Source organism: Paramormyrops kingsleyae, chromosome 11 (assembly GCF_048594095.1).
Source record: "Paramormyrops kingsleyae isolate MSU_618 chromosome 11, PKINGS_0.4, whole genome shotgun sequence".
In the NCBI taxonomy this organism is placed as follows: domain Eukaryota; kingdom Metazoa; phylum Chordata; class Actinopteri; order Osteoglossiformes; family Mormyridae; genus Paramormyrops; species Paramormyrops kingsleyae.
Window position 1 is genome coordinate 16,498,157 of NC_132807.1, and position 19,480 is coordinate 16,517,636.

Consider the following 19,480-nt stretch of genomic DNA (forward strand, 5'->3'; position numbering starts at 1 on the left):
AACAGGCAATTCCAGTGTCGTCATCCAAAATGGGATTTGATAAACAAAAAAAGCATTTTCTAAGCAAGTACAGAACTAATCAAACACTGCAGTTTTAAAATTTCCATTGAGTTTTTAGTTTGCTAAATTATTTTATATACAACTGGTATTACTCTTAGACATGCTTACAAAGTTAATTCAGGGTCTTTGTATTAATCCAATGTGCTACTGTATTAATCTTAAATCCTTACTACTTGGTTTGATTGCTTTGTATTCTTTTTTTTTTTTTTTAAAAAAAAAACAAAAAACATTTATTTCCTTTTCAGGTTAGCTGTGCTAGAAAAAGTTAATTCACGCTGCAAGTTATGGAATCTATTTAGATTACACGGCAAATAGACTTGATTACTAAATTTGAACTGTTACTGTTTTAATATTTGTAGATTTTGTGGCTTTCCTTTGTGTTATTTTTTTTTTTTTGCTTTTGATTTTATGCTACACTAGTTTGCCATGTAGCAATCGCACTGTGCAATATTTACAATATGAGGACTGGGAAAATAAATTTCTGGATGTAATGTCTCTTACAGTTTGCGATAGTATTTCTCTCTAGTTCTCAGTGATTTAAATGTGACCAAGCCTTCTGTACTTTGTCACAAAAAGCGGGTTTTCCAGGTGACTATTTTGGTGAGTGTCAAAATAAGAATTTATGGTGTATTATTGTCAAGATTCACTTTGAATTAAATATCTATTGCTGCAGCAAACTGGTGTGTGTGTTAATTGGTTTAGAAATGGCTGCATGGATAAAAGTTTTTTCCTTTTTATACGCTTGTTAACCGCTCTGTAGATGGGGATCCGGGCATTTGATACAGGTGATCAGCTGTTTAAACTAGTTTGTAAGCTAATCGGTCCTGTTACATTAACACATTGCGCATGTCCCCAGAGTGAGAACACAGCAGGAGGATTCAGTCCTTAAAATGGCCCACCCTCTGAGAACGTGTCTGTTGTCCAAAATTTATTCAAATCCTAACAATGTCTTATCTCTCCCTTTATATATAGCCTGTTTAAACTGGGGAGCCTCTTCTGGATACTAATGCAATGCTGCTCATTTCAAGCTAGGTAATGGCTCTGTGCAAAATGTCAAGGGGAATGTGAATTTGACCTTCCGGCGGGGGTGGGGGCGGATGGAATATTGTATTACGGCTGTATGTTTGATTGGAATTGAAAATGTTGACATGGTATTGAGCTCCTCACAAAATAGTTGAGTGTTGAGCTATGAAAAGTCACCACAGACCATGCAGCTGTGGCTGGTGAATTGCATTATGGCCTCACACCTCCAGGACTCCACTCTGTTGTTGAGGTGTCCTGTGATGGATTGGCACCCTGACCTGGGTGTTCCCTGCAACAGCTGTAATTATAATCAACCTGGCATTTTCCTGGTGGGTCAATAGGCTTTCTGGCAAAATTTATAGTGGGAGACCCCACAGTTCTGCCCTGATTTAAGAAACATCGAAATTCAATGTATACGTATTGCATTCAGTTTTATCATTGCTTTGTTTTTGTACGGATGTGTTAGCAGGACAAAATAATACAATCTCCTGTACAGGCTAGTCATCCTCATTTAAACGGTTATAAAAGCCTCTCTCTCTCTCTCACACACACACACACACACACACACACACACACACACACACACACACACACACACACACACACACACACACACACACACACACAGACGAGAGAAATGTCAGCTACAGTGGCGTCTTCAACGCACCGCACGAGGCTTTCGGGAGGCTGCCGTAATAGCAGGGATGGCCACCAGGTGTCGACAAATCCTTCAGCAAAGCGCGCTGCCCCTTCGTACTTTCGCACAGATGCTTCCGTACGTGATTTTTTTTTCTAATGAAATGACGTCTCTTGCAACAACTGCAGTAACACACGCTCACACACATCAACGGTAAACTGCTGGAAACTATTTATCCTGCTTCTTTGTCGAGCCGGAAATAGGCTACAGGAAAGGGGTACAGCTGAATAGAACGAAATATGTGCATCAGTGTTTATCTCTGCAATACTGCGGCGCTGCAAAAGCATCCCTCTAGGTTTCAATGCCGCCGCGCCTGTTAACATACGTGCGGAAAGGGGACCACCTCATTTCTGTCAAATCTGGAATAGATCAAATGCCTTTTTCACGACTAAGACTAGCACATATGTTCTGGATACGCAAATGGCTTCAAGTGTGAGGAGCGCCGACAGCCTTTCGCACGGTGCGGACGCCGGCGAGCGGCGCCGGGCTGCAGTCCCCGCTTCACGGGGAGGGAGAAGCTCGGAAGCCGCAGGATGCGCACTGAAGACCGGGAGGGAGGGATCGCCTGCTAGGAGTCTGATAGCAATGGGGATGCTTTTGCTTCTGTTGCAGGCGGCTTTTGCTACTGAGGGTAAGGGTTAAAGAATCCCTTTCTGCGGCGGGATGCCTGCATGACGCGTCCTGATATGCATTACAAACACACCTGCTCTCCCGCTCCATCCGTCTCACTATTTTAAAATCACATTTTCTGTGTGACACCCCGTATTCAAAGCTGACGAGCTAATTAAAACCACTACCGATTAATCCTTAGAGTTGTCACGAAATAACTCGCAATAAAAACATGTATGTACCGTAATGGGAAGAAGTTCAGTCATTTGCAGGCAAATTTTATGGAGGGTGGAGAGTGTGGATGCATTTAGTACTGGATCACAGTATGTCTCCATGGGAAATGAATGGTTTGAACGGATAACTTAACACATATTAAAGTTTAAATGATAATATTAATATTTGGTGGAGATGCAGAGTGAAATGTTCTTGCATGTGAGGCAGCGGTTTGCGTGGGAGTGCGGGTGGGGAGAGAACGGTTTGGGGCGCTGTGTCGCTTCATCTTCAGCTTGACAATTAAATCTGGGAGCTCCATTGAATTGGCTATGTAAACGGCAGCGTGACAGCGCCGTGGTTGTAAAAGCAACGCCATCGCCTCACTAAAATACGTTTCCTTTAATTTAATTTTTAAATTTTGTTCGTATCTATGTATTTGCGAAAGTCCGCTTACAACACGTAAGTGTTACATAAGTGAATCCCCATATTTTGGTGTTACGTTTAGTAACCAGCAATGGGCATGGAATTGCCTTGCCGGATGTAACTCAGTGATTGACTGCAGTTATGCGGGAAAATGTACATTTTACCTGGGAAAACAGGCGGCGAACGTGTCCCCAGCACACGGGATGCTGGTCGGAGATTAAGCGCTCAATGGCAGCCGAACGCGCCCGTTTGAAGCTGTGCAACTGGGTCACGATGTTGCGGCACTGATCTAAATAATGAGGAAAGAACTCGCTAAGTTTATACATGATTACTGCCGTTTCCTTTGAAAATATCTTTGGAAAGACGAGGCACAAGTGACCAAATTTTTATATGCAAATTCTCTACAGGTTTATGTTTCTGTTTACTTTTATTAATACAAATTAATAATCTAACGTGTTCGCCAGGAATCATAATGCGTCCAATCCAACCCATTTTGGGAAGATGCTAATGTCAAACTAATCTGAAAAGAAAGGAAGTTAGCTAATGCTCGTTTAAACTGCCTATTTTAAAATGTGTTGCTCTGATTTCCAAGCATTGTCCCAATACAAAGGGCTAAGAGGAAAGCTATTTTGGCTGTGAGTTTGACCCTTTTCAGGCTTTCAAAGAGCACCTACATTGCTATAGGGTTAGCAGAGCCACAGGACAGGTTTTATTGGCACCAAACAGGATGCCGTTTGGCCAAGGGAAATGATTTACCCATCAGGGTTGAGAATAGCCAGTGTAAGAGTCTGCTCTAGCTGTATGCTTCAAGAAGCCTCAGAAGGGAGCTTGGCGCCAGTGTTGTTAGCCCTGAGTATTTTAGCCCCGATGCCAATCTTCCTTCAGAGAAAAAGTCGAGCCCCAGGTAAACTTCACTCAGCCCCTGATCTTTTCACTAGCTAGAAACACCCCTAGGGCTTGGCTTTTGATTCTGGTGAGTAACAGTTCTTGCCAGAATTTCCAATATGCTTCAAGTTTCAGGATGGCCAAAAGTCACCTTCGTCCCATGGCACATTATACCCCCAGAGAATTTTATAATTTACAATTCTTATAGACAGGTACCTTTCCTGTTGAATTGTCACAGTTTCAATGAGCTGTGGGTTCAGCACAATACGTGAGATATGATGACATAACAAGCTATATACTGCGTGTTCTCCTATAATGCGTGATTTAAAAATGTGAATCTGAGAACAGTTGCGACATAAACCAATATTCACGTTTATGCGTGATTTTGTCTGCAACAAATACCAGGTGAGAGCAGAAAACAGCGCCCAGCCAAACCGAAATGCATGGAGCATACACACCCGAGGCACCCAGTAACTGCATCAGTTCACTGTGTATTATCCTGTTTGTTTTACTGTTCTTATGCATTTATCTGTTTAACAGCTATTAATTATTTATAACACTGCGATCATTCCTTACTTACAAGGTTTCTGAGTGTTGTGCCCCAGCCCCATTTCTCCCATAATCCCTGTTGTTTATACAGCGAGAATTTACTTAAGTCCAGGTTTTTCAGGAACACAACTGTCACATTCTCCACTTTTGCAAATAAACTATGCTCCACTAGCCCTGCCAAAGTTTAGGTGTGACCAATACTTCCCAAAAACAAAATAATTGTGGAATCCTAAGTTATTAAGCCATCTTAAGTTATGTGAAGCCACCTGAAGGTGCTGTCTTGTGAAATGACTTCGCATTGGGATATTGGTAATATTAGACTAGCACTGGGAAGTCATAGTGCTCCTGGGGGGCACACTGTAAGGGAAGAGCACCGCATTTCACTAGAAACACTCAAACTGAACAGGAACAGGAACTCAAAGAGGGAATAAAATGGGATGTGATGTGAGGGCACAAAAGGTAAGAATAAAAGTAGATCTGGCTGCTGAGAGATTGTGATTCTGCTCTTTTATATGGTGTAATTATGCTTCATGTGCCACATCCTTCCACACTTAGTTGTACTCTTGTGACGCCCCTAATATTCTAACTGGCTTTCATACTGATTCAGTTTCATGATTCAGTTGCGGCTAAATGAATCAAAGACCCTGTTCACACTTGATTGTAAAGTGCGTCTTGGGTGACTGGATCACAAGTAGACATTGCCGTTTATACCTGCACCTCTCACGTGTCTCTAAGGTGTTCCGCTGACCACCTGGGCTCTGTCATCACTGCCCCACACACAGTGACTGAATAGTCTTTGTCGAGGACGCATCAGGACGCATTCGCATTTACACTAAGAAATGTGGTCGAATGCATTCCAGACCACAGCAAGTGATTTGAGAGATCAGATCACAATGCATCTTTGTGGCCATTTGCAGTTATGTTTAGCACTTGCAAGCTGATCACCCAAATGACTGAAAACTGGGCCAAAGCCCCCTTTTCAGTAGTAACTTTAAAACTCCACCAGTGGCATCAGGATGCATTTAGAAGGCAGTGCGGCCTAATAGATGTAAACAGTTTAGGTGTTACATATATACATTTCAATACATAAAAATCTATGAGATCCATGCTTATATATTCTTGGTATTTATGATGGTTGTGAGCCAAAATGATCAGCAATTGTAAATACTAATGTTTGAAAAGTGCAGTTCATTTTTCATTAAGCAGTATTCAAATGTTTATTTTCTAATATTATAAGCATAGTCTCTTCATTCATGTTGTTTTGTTTATGCTTTTCATGAATGTAGAGTTCTGATAAGATTAAGCCTCATTCTTACTATTGACAAGGAGTTATTGACGGTACCCTTCAGGATTGTCAAGAGCATCTGGGGTACCTGCACGTAGCAAACAGGCCAGACAGCAGTGACAAGGAAGGCAAATATTTGGGCTGTAATTACATTCATGCCTGTGACTAGTGCTGATGTGGTTAATAAGATGAACCTGAGAAAATTACAGCAAGTTCATATCATAAGAAGGAGTTTCTGTACACCTGGGAAAAGATAATTACTTATAATACAGTGAAGATGAGAGATGTGGATGAGTGTAATTTGAAGACGGAGAGATGGATGGATGGATAGGTGGATAGATGGATGGAAGAGTATTTCTCGTGGAAATAAATGAACCTGTACTAAACAATCTCCCGCCCGAAACGTCCCACGCTACCTAGGATAGGCGTCAGGTTCACCCTGACCCTGTCACCAACAAGCAGTTATGGAAGATGGATAAAAGGTGATTAGAAGGATGAACTGAAGTGAGCTGTGTATGATTACATATGATGACCGAGAACTGAGCATTTTGCTTAATAGGAGAACAATCATGTGCACTAGGTCGGAAGAAAGTGACGGTGGTTGAAGTGATTCTTAAATGGTTTTGTAGAGTCCTTTGGGTGTCTTGGAAAGCGCCATATGAATGTAACATTCATTCATTCATTTATTCAAGATGTACCTCCTCTGAACTTAAGAACTATTCACAAGACTGTTTGAAATATGCTCTTGTCTCATTTATTTGATGTCTTCTTGCAGTTAGAGGGATGTGTCATTTATCTAAAGCAGTAAAACACTTGGTAAAAGGCCAGTATTTAACAGAGAATACTTTATAAATGAAGCGTAAGTTCAAACTGAATAGAACTGCATCTGTAAAGAAGAGTCTTAAAAATTATATCTGTCTATGGGAGCCTATGAAGTGTTTATGCAAACAATAATCTTTTTGATTATACGTCAGATTTAGATCATTTGTCATTTTATAATTATGTAATTATTTAATAAATGGGAGCTGGTTGGATTTTAAAGGGTTTACTCGTGATGTTTTGCTTACAGATAATGATTGCAATATCTAATAGGTGAAAGGGGCAGACACTATCTCTGCACCCTCTGTCCTGAATGAACTGTCTCCATCCTAGACATCAAAACAGGAGATTCTGTATTCAGTTGCTGCAAAGGGATCCTGAGTGAGGAGGTGTCATTCTACTGGCTTTTTTTAATAGCCCTCTGTATGTCACCACCCACCATTTCCTTTTTTCTAGGTCAGTGTTTCCCAATCCAGGCCTCGGGGCCCACAGACAGTCCACATTTTTGCTCCCTCCCAGCTCCCAGGAGCAAAAACATAGACTGTCTGTGGGCCCTGAGGACCAGATGTAGGAAACACTGGTCTAGGTCAAGAGATCCAAAACTCTATATCATGTTAGGAACAGGAAGCACAAAAACACAAAGTCATATTGCTTGGAAACCTGAAAACAGTACTTGGGTCTGGTCCAGGTTAATTTGTAAATCAGAAGGTGCCGGAAGGGCAAAGGGCATATGAGAGTGGAGGGGTACCAAGGCAGGCGCAGGTTCCGGAACGCATAATAAAACATGGTGCAGAAAACATGCTATGTATTTTTAAGAATAAATCTAAACTAATAAAGGATGTAAAATTGTGTGAAAATTGATGTGTAAATTAAAATTATACTTATTTAATTTAATTTTTTATTTTTTTAACCAGAGTGCTGCCAGATCCACTGAAATAGGTGCTGGAATGCAGACAGTCAAAAGCGAGAGGCCCAGAACGTGTTCTGGCAGGATCCGGCACGAATTAGGCACTGGTTCTGACAGAGTAGACATGACGGAACACCATGGTGTTTGGGGACGTGATGTAGTGACCGAAGCAGGGGAATGACGGGGACCACCCTGCAACATTCTTTGGGGGAGGAATGTTGTTTGCTGCTTTTCCACCACAGAGCAATTGATGCGTGGAGCTGTGCAGCCTGTAGTTATGGCAGAAGAGCTCATGCCGGCGGGGCCTTCGTCCTCCTGCACGGGCGTTGTGGCGGCCGCTGTGGAGGCCCTACCTCCCCCTGGGAGATGATGGACGCAGACTGGGCACACAGACGCTGCCACTGATCGCTAGGCTGGGAGGAGGCCCGTCTTGCCATTGAGGAGGCACTCACCGCGGCATCATTATGGTCTGCGCGGGGAGACACAGACCTCCTCCAAGGTTCCTTCTGCCAGCCTCCTTGTGTGTCTGAGTGTAACAGGAGGTGCGGATCAGGGCTTCCATTGCCCGTTACGCTTGTAAATACGCTGTGCTCTGATAAAGCTCTGAATGCCGCCCCTCAGCTCACTGTCACTGTTGCCGCAGATAAGAGGCATTTTAATCCAGAGGAAATGAGATTAGCTATCCCTGAGCTGTGGCACTCGTCTCAGCCTTGCTGGGAGAGTAATTAGCTGTCAGTCTGCGCTTTGGTCATTATTGGCCTAAAACTCGAATGAAAGCACCTTTAAGTTTCATCATGAGCAAACAGGATGTAAGCAAGGAGCAGAAAATCCGATTTTCACGCGGAACTGCAGTGGTCAAAATGAAAGTTTTATTGTCAGGATTGGAGACCTTGTGTGGACCCATAAAATCTTAATTTGGCTAACAAAAGAATATTAGAAGCAACATCGGGGCCAGTGAGCAGTAACTTATTCACTGGGAAAAGAGACTGTTTAATGTCCAGCTGCTCTTTTCATTAAATAACGGTGTGAAGAGCTGAGCTTCCTTTATGCAGGAAGCTTTCGCCAGTGTCTCTGTCACTGAATAATCAGATTGCCTCCTGACTGCCTCCAGTAAAGGGGGAATCACAGTGCTGTCAAAACACTGTCCTCCTCTGTCGGGAAACAGAAAGCTGCCGCAGTCTGTTTCACGTGTGTTTAAGGGACAGCGTGTGAAACCTGCTCCGCTAGGCGTCGCTGTCCTTCCCCCTGGACCTCTGAGACGCTGAGGCAAAGGGGGGTGGCCTGGCCCAGCTTGCACTGCTCATATGTTGCCGTAAAGCTCTGTTTATTAAGAGGGGAACAGTCCCTGGCAGCTGGAAGATTGTGCCGGTCGTCCTCTTTGCTCACCTCGCTCTGCTGGGCCCATTATCTTAATGGATGGTGGCGAGGCCAGCTTGAGTGTTGCTGTGTGGTAAACCTGCCCTGCCCCCCCCCATCACTCCCCAGCCGTTTGACAGATGTGTTTTTTTGGGGGGGTGGGGTCCCTGGTGACATGCCAGGCTTTAACGATTCTGATTAATGATTATGAAATGGTATTAATCTCGCCCCTTCCCATCTCACTGATCTTCTGCAGACTTCGACTCCTCCCGTTCCCTCCGATTCCCATCAGCAGGTCTCCCGTCTGTCCCAGACATTAAACTCTGCAGTCTGCACCATGGCTGCTAGAGCCTTTTCCCACACTGCAGCCAAACGCTAACACGCCTCCCCCCCACCCACGTCTAACACAATTTAAAGCTGCCGTTAAAAATCTTTTTAGGGTGGCATATTCACTTGGAATATCTACTTGAATTATCTACTTGAAAGCTCATGACTTATTGCTTTGACGTGTCTGATTTATTGGTGTTTTATTGTTAATAATATAACAATTGTAATAACAAATTCAAACCAGAAGCAGTGCAGCCCCACTACTGTTACACATCACTGACCCCTGCATTTTGACCTGCACTGGATCCATCAGCACACTGTTCCTGCTCCTTCAGCCTCCTCTTCCTCTTCCTATCACACTAAGTCTTTTCACAGCTTTGAATTCTCAATAAATGAATCCCGTGTGACAGAGAGGCTTGAGGAGCTAACAGATGCCTTTTCAGTGATGCTGCGGTGCTGCTGCTTCTCTGCTCTGCTCGCTGAAGGCTCGAGGTTCTTCCTTGGCTCTTTGGCTAAGAAGCAGGAAATCAGCCAAACCTGCCAGCTGCTCTGAAGCAAACCTCAGAAAGACTTTTCTGCAAAGACCCTTGGTGTTTACTTGAGGGCTTCTATGCTGTGTGATCTAATCCCTCCTGGATGTTTTCCTGATCAGGGTGCAAATTGGTTTAAAACTCCTCATAGGAGGTCATTTTCCTCAGAAATATTCCCCTTTGAGTCCATTGTGAAATGCATGGATGTTAACTCTAATTACATGAGATACACAGATGAGCCACAACATTATGACCACCCCAACATAAAAACTGTGCCTGTCAATGTCTGGGATATATTAAATAGTAAGCAAACATTCTGTACTCATAGCCGACATGTTCAATGCAGTCAAAATGGGCAGAGGTAAAGATTGAGTGACTTTGATAAGGGCCAAATCATTGTGGTAAGACGACTGGGTCAAAGGTCTGAGGAGGAAAAAATCATGAACTGACAATAAGGTGTTGGACAGCCAAGACTCGACAGTGCATGATGTAAATGAGGGCTATCCCATGTGGAAGATCTACTGTGGTACAAATAATGGTTGCAGGAATTATGTATTACGACACATAAGCATCGAGCCCTGCTACGTATGAGCCTATATAGCCTTGGATTTGATTCTTTGGTCCACAAATCCTTGACATGTACCCGACCATCCAGTTGATGCAACAGAAAATGGGATTCATCAAACCAGGAGACCTCTCATTGCTCCATGGTCCAGTTCTCAAACTTGCTTGCTTGCCCATTGTAGGTGCTTTTGAGAGTGGACAGGGATTTGCATAAACACTCTGACCAGCCTGCAGCTATACAGTCCATTACAATTTCTACCAAACGTGACATCCTGCATCGACAAGTCCTGGTCACTCAGCACCCTGTTGGCAGGTCATGGTTTTTCCCTCCTTGGACCTCTTACAGTAGGTTGTCACCATGACTGATGATCTTTAGTGATGTCATTAGTGTATTAGTGTGTGCTGCACAGCACATCTTTAGTGATGTCATTAATGTATTAGTGTGTGCTGCACAGCACATCTTTAGTGATGTCATTAGTGTATTAGTGTGTGCTGCACAGCACATCTTTAGTGATGTCATTAGTGTATTAGTGTGTGCTGCACAGCACATCTTTAGTGATGTCATTAATGTATTAGTCTGTGCTGCACAGCACATCTTTAGTGATGTCATTAGTGTATTAGTCTGTGCTGCACAGCACGTCTTTAGTGATGTCATTAGTGTATTAGTGTGTGCTGCACAGCACATCTTTAGTGATGTCATTAATGTATTAGTCTGTGCTGCACAGCACATCTTTAGTGATGTCATTAGTGTATTAGTCTGTGCTGCACAGCACATCTTTAGTGATGTCATTAGAGAACACACATTGTCTTCATCGCAGCCGCTTGCTTGGTAAAAGTTGGAGGCTCCAGTTAAACACTGCGTATGTGTGCTGCTCTGGCCTCTGCTGCTCGTGTGATTCTTCATTGTTCTGCTTATTTTTTACTAGCCATCGGGTTGGATGGCATGGCGGCTCTCTGGGTAGCGCTGTCGCCTCCTGCCTCTGCTCTGTGCGTGGAACTTGCAGGTTCCCTCTTTGTCGCATGGGATTTCTCAGGGTTCCCTCCTATAGTGCAAAAACATGTTGCTAGGCCAGTGGTTCCCAAACTTTCTCTGCAGGGCCCCCCCTTTTCTAGATAGGAACATTATTGAGCACAGATTAAAGATTCAGCCTATACTATAGCACAAAACAACACTAAATCATACTCATTAATTGATAGTCTCCCTGCACTTAATGTAGAAAATTTTAAACCTCGTTTTTCATGATACGGTTAGATTTTTTTGTCCGGTGCTGCAAAACGTTGTCACGCGTCATCATGTCACATGGTACAAAAACCTTGCAAGAGCAAGACGACTTAAGACAGATCGTACAGCCGGCTGAACAAACTGGAACTGCCTCCGTGACGACAGAACTTTGCTCTTATTGGCTGAAGAATGTGACGTTGGCATGACGTTGTTATCCCAGGAAGTTCCGATGCGTTATCTGCTATTTCTCCCTAATATCACGTAAAGCAGTGAGAACTGGTTTTCAGTTAATTTACCTGGTAAAATAAAGTTGAAATAAATGACATAAATGCTGTAATACTACACATAAGGTAGTGGTTTATATATTGTTAGTTACTGTAATGTTGCACTGCTTTATTTGTTTAATCGTCCAGTCTGTGAAGAGATTATTTTGCCCCTGAGGCTATTTCTTCGGTGTGCCCCCCCCCCCCCCCCGCAATACCTCTGTGCCCCCTTGGGGGGGCACGCCCCCCAGTTTGGGAACCACTGTGCTAGGCTAATTGGCAGTGATGTGTGCTCTGTGATGGCATGGCACCCTGTCCGGGGGGGGGGCCTGCGTCATGCTCTGTGATGGACAGGCACTCTGTCCAGGGGGGGCCCTGCCTAGTGCTCTGTAATGGCCTGATCTTTAGCACTAAAACATGTGTGTTAGCACTCAGCTCAGGGATTCATCCAGACAGAATGCTTAGCATCTTTTCTCTGTGCAGATGGTGTAGATTTGGAAACATGCTGTCATTGTCTGTCTAGGCTGTTAGTGTAGATTTCAGTACTGTTATTACAATGGCAAAAGAGTGTAAAACAGTTTAAAGCATCAATCCCCTGGCTAATAGCTATGGACTCAATGTGATGGATCCCCACAATCATGCCAGTATAAATTTTCCAGTTACTTAGAAAAGGAAGTGTGGTTTTTGCCCTTGACTGTTTTTCAGGCTGTAACACTGACAGGATGACAGGAAATGGTTTGGAAAAATCCTGATGTTTCAGTATCCAGCTAAATGCAGTGTTTTTAATATAGCCTGAATGTGGGTTGAGGTGATATGGGCAAATGGTGAGCTGAACTGAGTAAGTTTCCATGCAAAAATAAATCCATAAATGTAGGGTATTCTTCATAATTTACTGATTTGTAAGACTCCTTTAACTCTGGTTCAAAACACATTATCAAATCACTGATGAACATAGATTTCTGCAATAAATCCTCTGAGTAAAAGAACATTTAAGTCAGATTTGAATTGATATAATTTATTTGACCTCGGAGCCTTAATGCTGTAGATGCTAACCGCTAAAAACTAATGTATCTTACGTAAGGAAAACCAGCCATCTTACAGATATATAGACCCCAATGACATGTGACGGCACCTGCTGTAAACCCTGATTTGCTGTCCAGGTTGAGATGTGTGGAAGATGGTCCTGATTAAACGGGCTCGAGTGTGACTGTCGGGCTGCATTCAGGATGTTATATATCGATTTATGTCCTGTTGATTCTGATAAAGATGTGTGTCAGACCAGTGAACCAGCGTGATATCTGACCAGACTAGAAAATGGAGGAACAAGGCGGCTCATAAACATGAGAAAACAACAGCCAATGACCTGAGGTGGGTCGCTGAGCTCTGGAATGACTTTTTGTACATTTTGTAGCTCTGGGTTGGCCCTCATTTCCGTCTCTCTCTATAGATATCCTGCTATTTAAAGCAGCTGCATTGACAATCATTAGCCGTTTAGTGAAGTATACCAATATTCTGTTGCTATGCTGATTGTAGTCTTTGTCTCTGGTTTGGTTATTATAATTAATCTCAGTGCTCTCCAGGATAAGTGTTTTGAAGGAGAATGAATCTGTGTGTGCCGTATTAATTTCAGTATACAAAAATTGTAGCACAGTTTTGCATTCATGAGACTGGCTTTACCTGTAACCAAAGGAGTAGTCCTTTAATCTTGCAGTTTTTCTCAGTCACTTTGGTACATTTCTCAACTCATCCTTAAAATTTGCATAACAGTAAGTACATTTCTTGACACGATTCGTACAAGCAGCGCCACATGATGGATTACCTGCAAAAGCCTGTGACTTCCTCAAAATCCTTAGTTTATCCTTCAAAAGTAAATATTAATGTCAACGAGCTTGTCAGTGCCATCAGAATGAAAAGTCCTTTTGCCACGAACAAGACGGTCAAAATGCTTAGCCATGTTGTCAATAGAACAGTGTATTTTCTGATGTTAACTACGGGTAAGGTTTTGATGACGATGATTGAAAATGCACAGGGTTGTACTTTTTCTGTATGACACATGTCAATTTCAACAGTACAAAGTCACACAAACTGTACATACACTGTAACACACAACCACACACATATGTATACATATCTACACACTGTAAGTATGCATACATATGTGTGTGTGCTGAATTACACACAGTATGTAACTCTATAAAGTAAATTTACTGTATATTATAAAATGCAAGTGGAATACTGTAATACAAAGCATTGTAGTAAGTATTCAATATTAGAGTACAGTGCACATTGTTGGATTACATACCTGTTGCCTCTATGAAAGGTTTGAATGTTTGAGGACACGGTTGTTCTCCCAACATTTGGCTGCACCCTTCGACCAGCCTGTAAGACCATGACTGAGGACATGGTCCACTATTGTGACCCTTATTTCATCAGGAACATGCCTCTGTTCTTGGCCTCTTCTACCTTTTCCTCTATTTTGCCTCCCTATCTTTTCACCAAGCTGCCTCTTCTTCTTACCGGCTGTTGACCCTGTTCATTTCCTTGTTGTTCTTCCATTGCCAAATTGTAACATTGTGTTGTGCTCTGTCAATATATGCTTGCCAACTGAAAGTTCATAAAATGTACCTCTGAGATATTTTAGTGAACTGGTTGATCAGTGGTCAATCTAATGCTTCAAACATTCACCTCAAATGCTGAAAGTCAAGATTCAACTGAGAGAAATTCATCAGCTCAGGACAAATTTATAAAAAAAAAACTATAACAGATGTATAGAGAATATGCTTGATAGATTATGACAACTGGTTCAACCATTTTGCATGTAATGACTTATACAATGAGCTAATGCCTAGATGTTTTTGGGGGTAAGACTAATCAACAGAGTACCAGTAGAATACATTTTGACCAACATGTCATAAACAATTGAAAATGTAGGAATCAGCAGCTGATTGTACATAATCATTTGCATTATTGTGCCAAAGCATTTGCAATTTGACCAAAATAATGAGACTTTGCATTTGAGCTGTGCTGCTGCTGCCTTTGCTCTGCTCCATTATGTCTGGCGTTAATGGTTCTGAACAGTGCTGTGAATACAGGACCAGCCACGCGCTTATCTTTTTGGTTACGCATTACATTAACTGCACCTTCATAAAGCATTCATTATGCATTAATAGAACATTCAGTGGACTGTTATAGTACATTCATAATGCATTTATAGAACAGTCATAGTCAGCATGTATCTATACTTTAACATCCTAAAATACCTTAACAGCTTTAATTTACATCAATAACAAACATTATCAGATTATATGATTATAATGTTTGTTATTATCATATGTTTGTTTTAGTGTATATTAAGGCTATTAAGGTATGTTAGGATATTAAGGTATACTTACATGCTTCTTATGAATGCTCTATAAATGCCTTATTTAGGGGTACTAAATGTTCTATGAATGCATTATAAAGGCATCATGAAGCTGCAGTTAATGTAAAGTGTTACCATTTGTTTTTAATGGAATTTAAGGACTTGCTTTCACTGATTCGCGACAAAGAAAAAGCTGTTTATTCCGGTTGCGATTCTTACAGTTCAGTTCATCTTAGGAATGACAGATACAAGTCCTGCACAGTGACCAGAGGGATTTCGAGACATTCCTCTTGCAGTACAGTGGCCAGATCACTACATGATGTAGGTGGAGGAAAACGTTTCCTGACTCACTCCTCCAAAACACTCCAAAGTGGCTCAATAATATTCAGATCTGGTGACTCTGCAGGTCATGGGAGATGTTCAACTTCACTTTCAAGCTCATCAAACCACTTTGTTACAAGTCTTACTGTGTATATTGGTGCATCATCATTCTGATACACAGCACCACCTTCAGGGTACAATGTTTGAACCACTGGGTAAACATGGTCCTCCAGAATGGTTCGGTAGTCCTTGGCAATGATGTGCCCACCAAGATCATGTAGTGGGCCTAGGGAATGCCATGATATTGCAGTCGAGAACAACAACGATCCACCCCCGTGCTGCACTCTGGGTACGCAACAGTCCAGGTAGCAAGCTTCTCTGGGGCTTCACCACACCCTTACTCTCCTGGATGTGGAAAGACAGTGAAGGTGGATTCATCAAAGAACAATACATGTTTCACATTGTCCACAGCCTAAGATTTGCACTGTTGGCACCATTGAAACTGACATTTGTTATTGGCACGAGTGACCAAAGGTTTGGCTATAGCAGCCCAACCATGAATATTGACCCTGTGGAACTCCCAATGAACAGTTTTGGGGGAAACAGTTGAGGTGCACATTTAATTCTGCAGTGAGTTGGGCAGCTGTGGTTTTGGATACAATTTGGGTTAGTGTCTGGATATCCCTTTCAGACAGCTTCCTCTTTTGTCGACAGTTACTCCTGTTGGATATGGTCTGACTTTTGTGGTGATATGTCAACATTACCCTGGATGCCATGGCTCTCTATACACCACAAAGACTTGCTGTCCTGATCACAGATGTTCCAGCGAGGCACGCACAAACAATTTGTCCTCTTTTGAACTCTGATATACAGTATCTCCCATTATGTTATGTGGATTGAAGTATTTTATGTACAGCTTTGCTATTACCCTGCTAATTCAACCTTCACACTCTGTTCTTAGTAATGGAGAGTGCAATCAGTGAAGATTGGCCATCAGGCCGCGCATATATAGGCATGAAACCTCAAACACTATACTGGCCAATGTTTCAGTTTCATTGTCCAATCCCTGTAACTAATATATTAATAATGATATTAAGCTTTATCTTAATATAGATAAAGATGCCTGTGGAGCAAGGTATGTGAAGGACACCAATGCCTTAGATCAAGGGTTTCCAACTGCAGTCTGGTGAGCTACTATCCAGCAGGGTTTTCTATCCTACCTGGCTTCTGATGAGCCATAGCTGCTCCTGGTATTTACCTGAGAACTAGTGTGGCTCATCAGAAGCCAGGTAGGATAGAAAACCTACTGGACAGTAACTCTGTAGAACCACAGCTGGAGATCCCTGCCTTAGACCATCTCTGATGCCTGAGCAGATAAATGGAGGCTCTGGACAGGAAGCTCAAATGTCATTTGTCACAGAGAAAATGCCTCCGGGTGTCTCTCTCAGGCCCTGTCCCACTCTTAAGGGTATCTGTCCAATGCCCTATCCCACCCTGTGGGGGTGTCTCTCTGAGGCACTGTCCTGTCCTGCAGGGTGTCTCTCTCACGTCCTGTCCCGAGCTGTGGGGTGTCTATCTAAGGTCCTCTCCTTCCCCACTGGGTGTCTCTTTCAGGCCCTGACCCGCCCTGCAGGGTGTGTCTCTAAGGCACTATCCCACCCTGCAGGGTGTCTATCTCAGGCCCTGTCCCACCCTGCAGAGTGTGTCTCTAAGGCTGCTCATAAGAAGGATGCAGTCTGTCTGGCACCATTACTGTTCATTAACGTGATCTTTTTATTATTAAGTCAGCCTTTCCCTCCATTTTCCTCCCACCGTCCAAAAACACACAGCCTGTGGATTTATACTGCAGATTCTGCTTGTGTGTCTGTCATAGACTGGCAATGCCACTGCAGGGATAAGGTGCCACTAAAAATGGATGCATGATAAATTTACTGCAAACACTAAATACTGTATTGGATTTTTATGCCATACACAAGTAAAATATTGTGTACATACTCTGATATTGATTGTATTGCTTTCAACTATTCTTTGATGCTAGTTTACAGTAGGCTATTGAAATTCATGTTAAGGCGGTCATGCTTTCATTGTTCTTTCCTCTTACTTGCTATTTTCCTGAGTGATTTTTGCTCATATTGTTCATATAGGTACAGTTTGTAGACCACAAGTGAATTTAAAGGTCCCTATTTAGGAATTATTTTGTTAAAATGATGTTTGAAAGACCAGGATAAGGGTTGGATGGATGTATGGATGGAGGTCTGGAAAAAATGAAGAGACCACAGCTGATTTTTAAATTTCCCTCATGTTTCAGCTTCTGTGTAAAATATAATTTTTTTTCTCTGTTTCTCATTGATGGCCTTCTGTCTTGCTGTATGGGATTCTATGAGTCTGTTATGAACTTGTCCTAGCAGTGCACTTCACACCTGCACTTAATGTTTCCCATTCCTTTTGAAGGTCACTTCAGGTCATTCTCCGATTCATGAGGCACTGTTGGATAAGTTGATGGCCATCTCTGGCATTAGAAAGTCGCTTCTGCCTGACTGGTTTCTGGTCATTCCCAGTGTCTCCTGCTTCACCTTGTTCTTATGTACCATGCTTTTCAGCTAGGGGGAGCAAACCTGCAACTCAGTGCAGCCTTCTGCCAGCAGAACCATGATCAAACCTGGATATAACAATGCAGATTTAAAACAAATATGGAGTGGCCTCTTAATTTTTTCCAGAGCTGTACATGTATACACACACACACATGTTGGGCCTGCCCTCAATTCCTGCACTTTATGTACTGTATTGTGCCATCTACTGTAATGGATGACCACCCCGGCACAAGAATTTTGCTGCATTCCTGAATGCACGTGACAGAAAAATTGAAACTTGAACATCAAATATAGTGGTATAGTTGAGGATTTCTCAACCAGGTCATTGGGGACCGCCTGACCCTCCACTCCCTCCCAGCTCCCAGCCTATCAGGATGACTGGATACCTGATACAGGCATGTAGGGAGCTGGGAGACAAATTCTCAGCTGTATGAAGTGCATTACATTTAAGGTGGCCATATACCACAATCGAAATCAACTTTATTTTAGTAATACAACGCAGTATGAGCAGTCATTACCATTTCAACACATGACCTGTGTAAGGTCCTCAAGGTGAACTTTTTATTTTGCTCTGATCCTACCCACTGTCCTTGGCTGACATAGTGTGATGCTGCGGGCTTGGTCAAAACATTAATTATGCAGTTACTGGCATGCTTTGCCCCATGTATATCGTTAAATAGTGTAAATTACTATGTGTATTTGAGTATTTATGCTAGTAGTATATTTCCTAAAAATGTAATGTTTATTTCACTAGCATGTAACCATGAGTGTCGTGTAAATAATTGGTTTCTCTGTCTGTGTGGCTGTTAGTATTAAACCAATAAGGGCTGTTAATTAAGAGAGCAACTACCATTTTCCAACACAATTCGTTTATTTGTGCTCGATATCTGGGTCTGCTGCATTGAAAACAGTCTGCACCCTCGAGGGCTATGGCATGACATAGAATGAACAAGATGGTGGCATCATTTTAAGTATGTGACAGGTTGTTCTTGCAGATGTGTTTGATCTTGGGGAAGTTACCAATACTCTGTGTGTGGGGAAGTTTCTCTTACTCTGGCAATGGGAAAGTTACGATAACTCTGGCACAGGGAAAGTTATCATATATTAGTCTGGTGCCAGAGGAGTTATTGTAACTCTGGCACCAGAGAGGTTACATTACTCTGGCACTGGGGCAGTTATCGTAACTCTGACATAGGGGAAGTTACTATTACTCTGGCACTGGGGTAATTGCCATTATCCTGGCACTGGGAAAGTTACCATAACTCAGGCACTGGGGAAGCTATCATTACTCTGGATCTGGGGATGCTAGTATTACTCTGGCACAGGGGAAGTCACTGTAAGTTACTGTAACTCTGGCACCAGGGAGGTCATTGTAACTCTGACACTGAGGTAGGCACTGGGGAAGTTGCCATTACTCTGGCACTGGGGAAGTTATTATTGATCTGGGTCTGGGAAAGTTGCCATTACTCTGGCAC

At 42.6% G+C, this 19,480-nt stretch overlaps 1 protein-coding gene across 4 annotated transcripts in view; it reads left to right on the plus strand.

Annotated features, from left to right (window-relative positions):
• The first annotated feature begins 1,549 nt into the window (after positions 1–1,549).
• The window catches only part of LOC111847644 (UPF0606 protein KIAA1549L), a 55,201-nt gene continuing 37,270 nt past the window's right edge, over positions 1,550–19,480 (plus strand). For 2 of the 4 annotated variants that reach the window (XM_072718141.1, XM_072718142.1), the window contains exon 1: positions 1,550–2,411. In XM_072718141.1, coding sequence (XP_072574242.1) covers positions 2,201–2,411 — 211 coding nt within the window. In that variant the 5' untranslated portion in view covers positions 1,550–2,200. The remainder of the gene's footprint in view (positions 2,412–19,480) is intronic. The other 2 variants (XM_072718140.1, XM_072718143.1) reach the window with 2 other exon arrangements.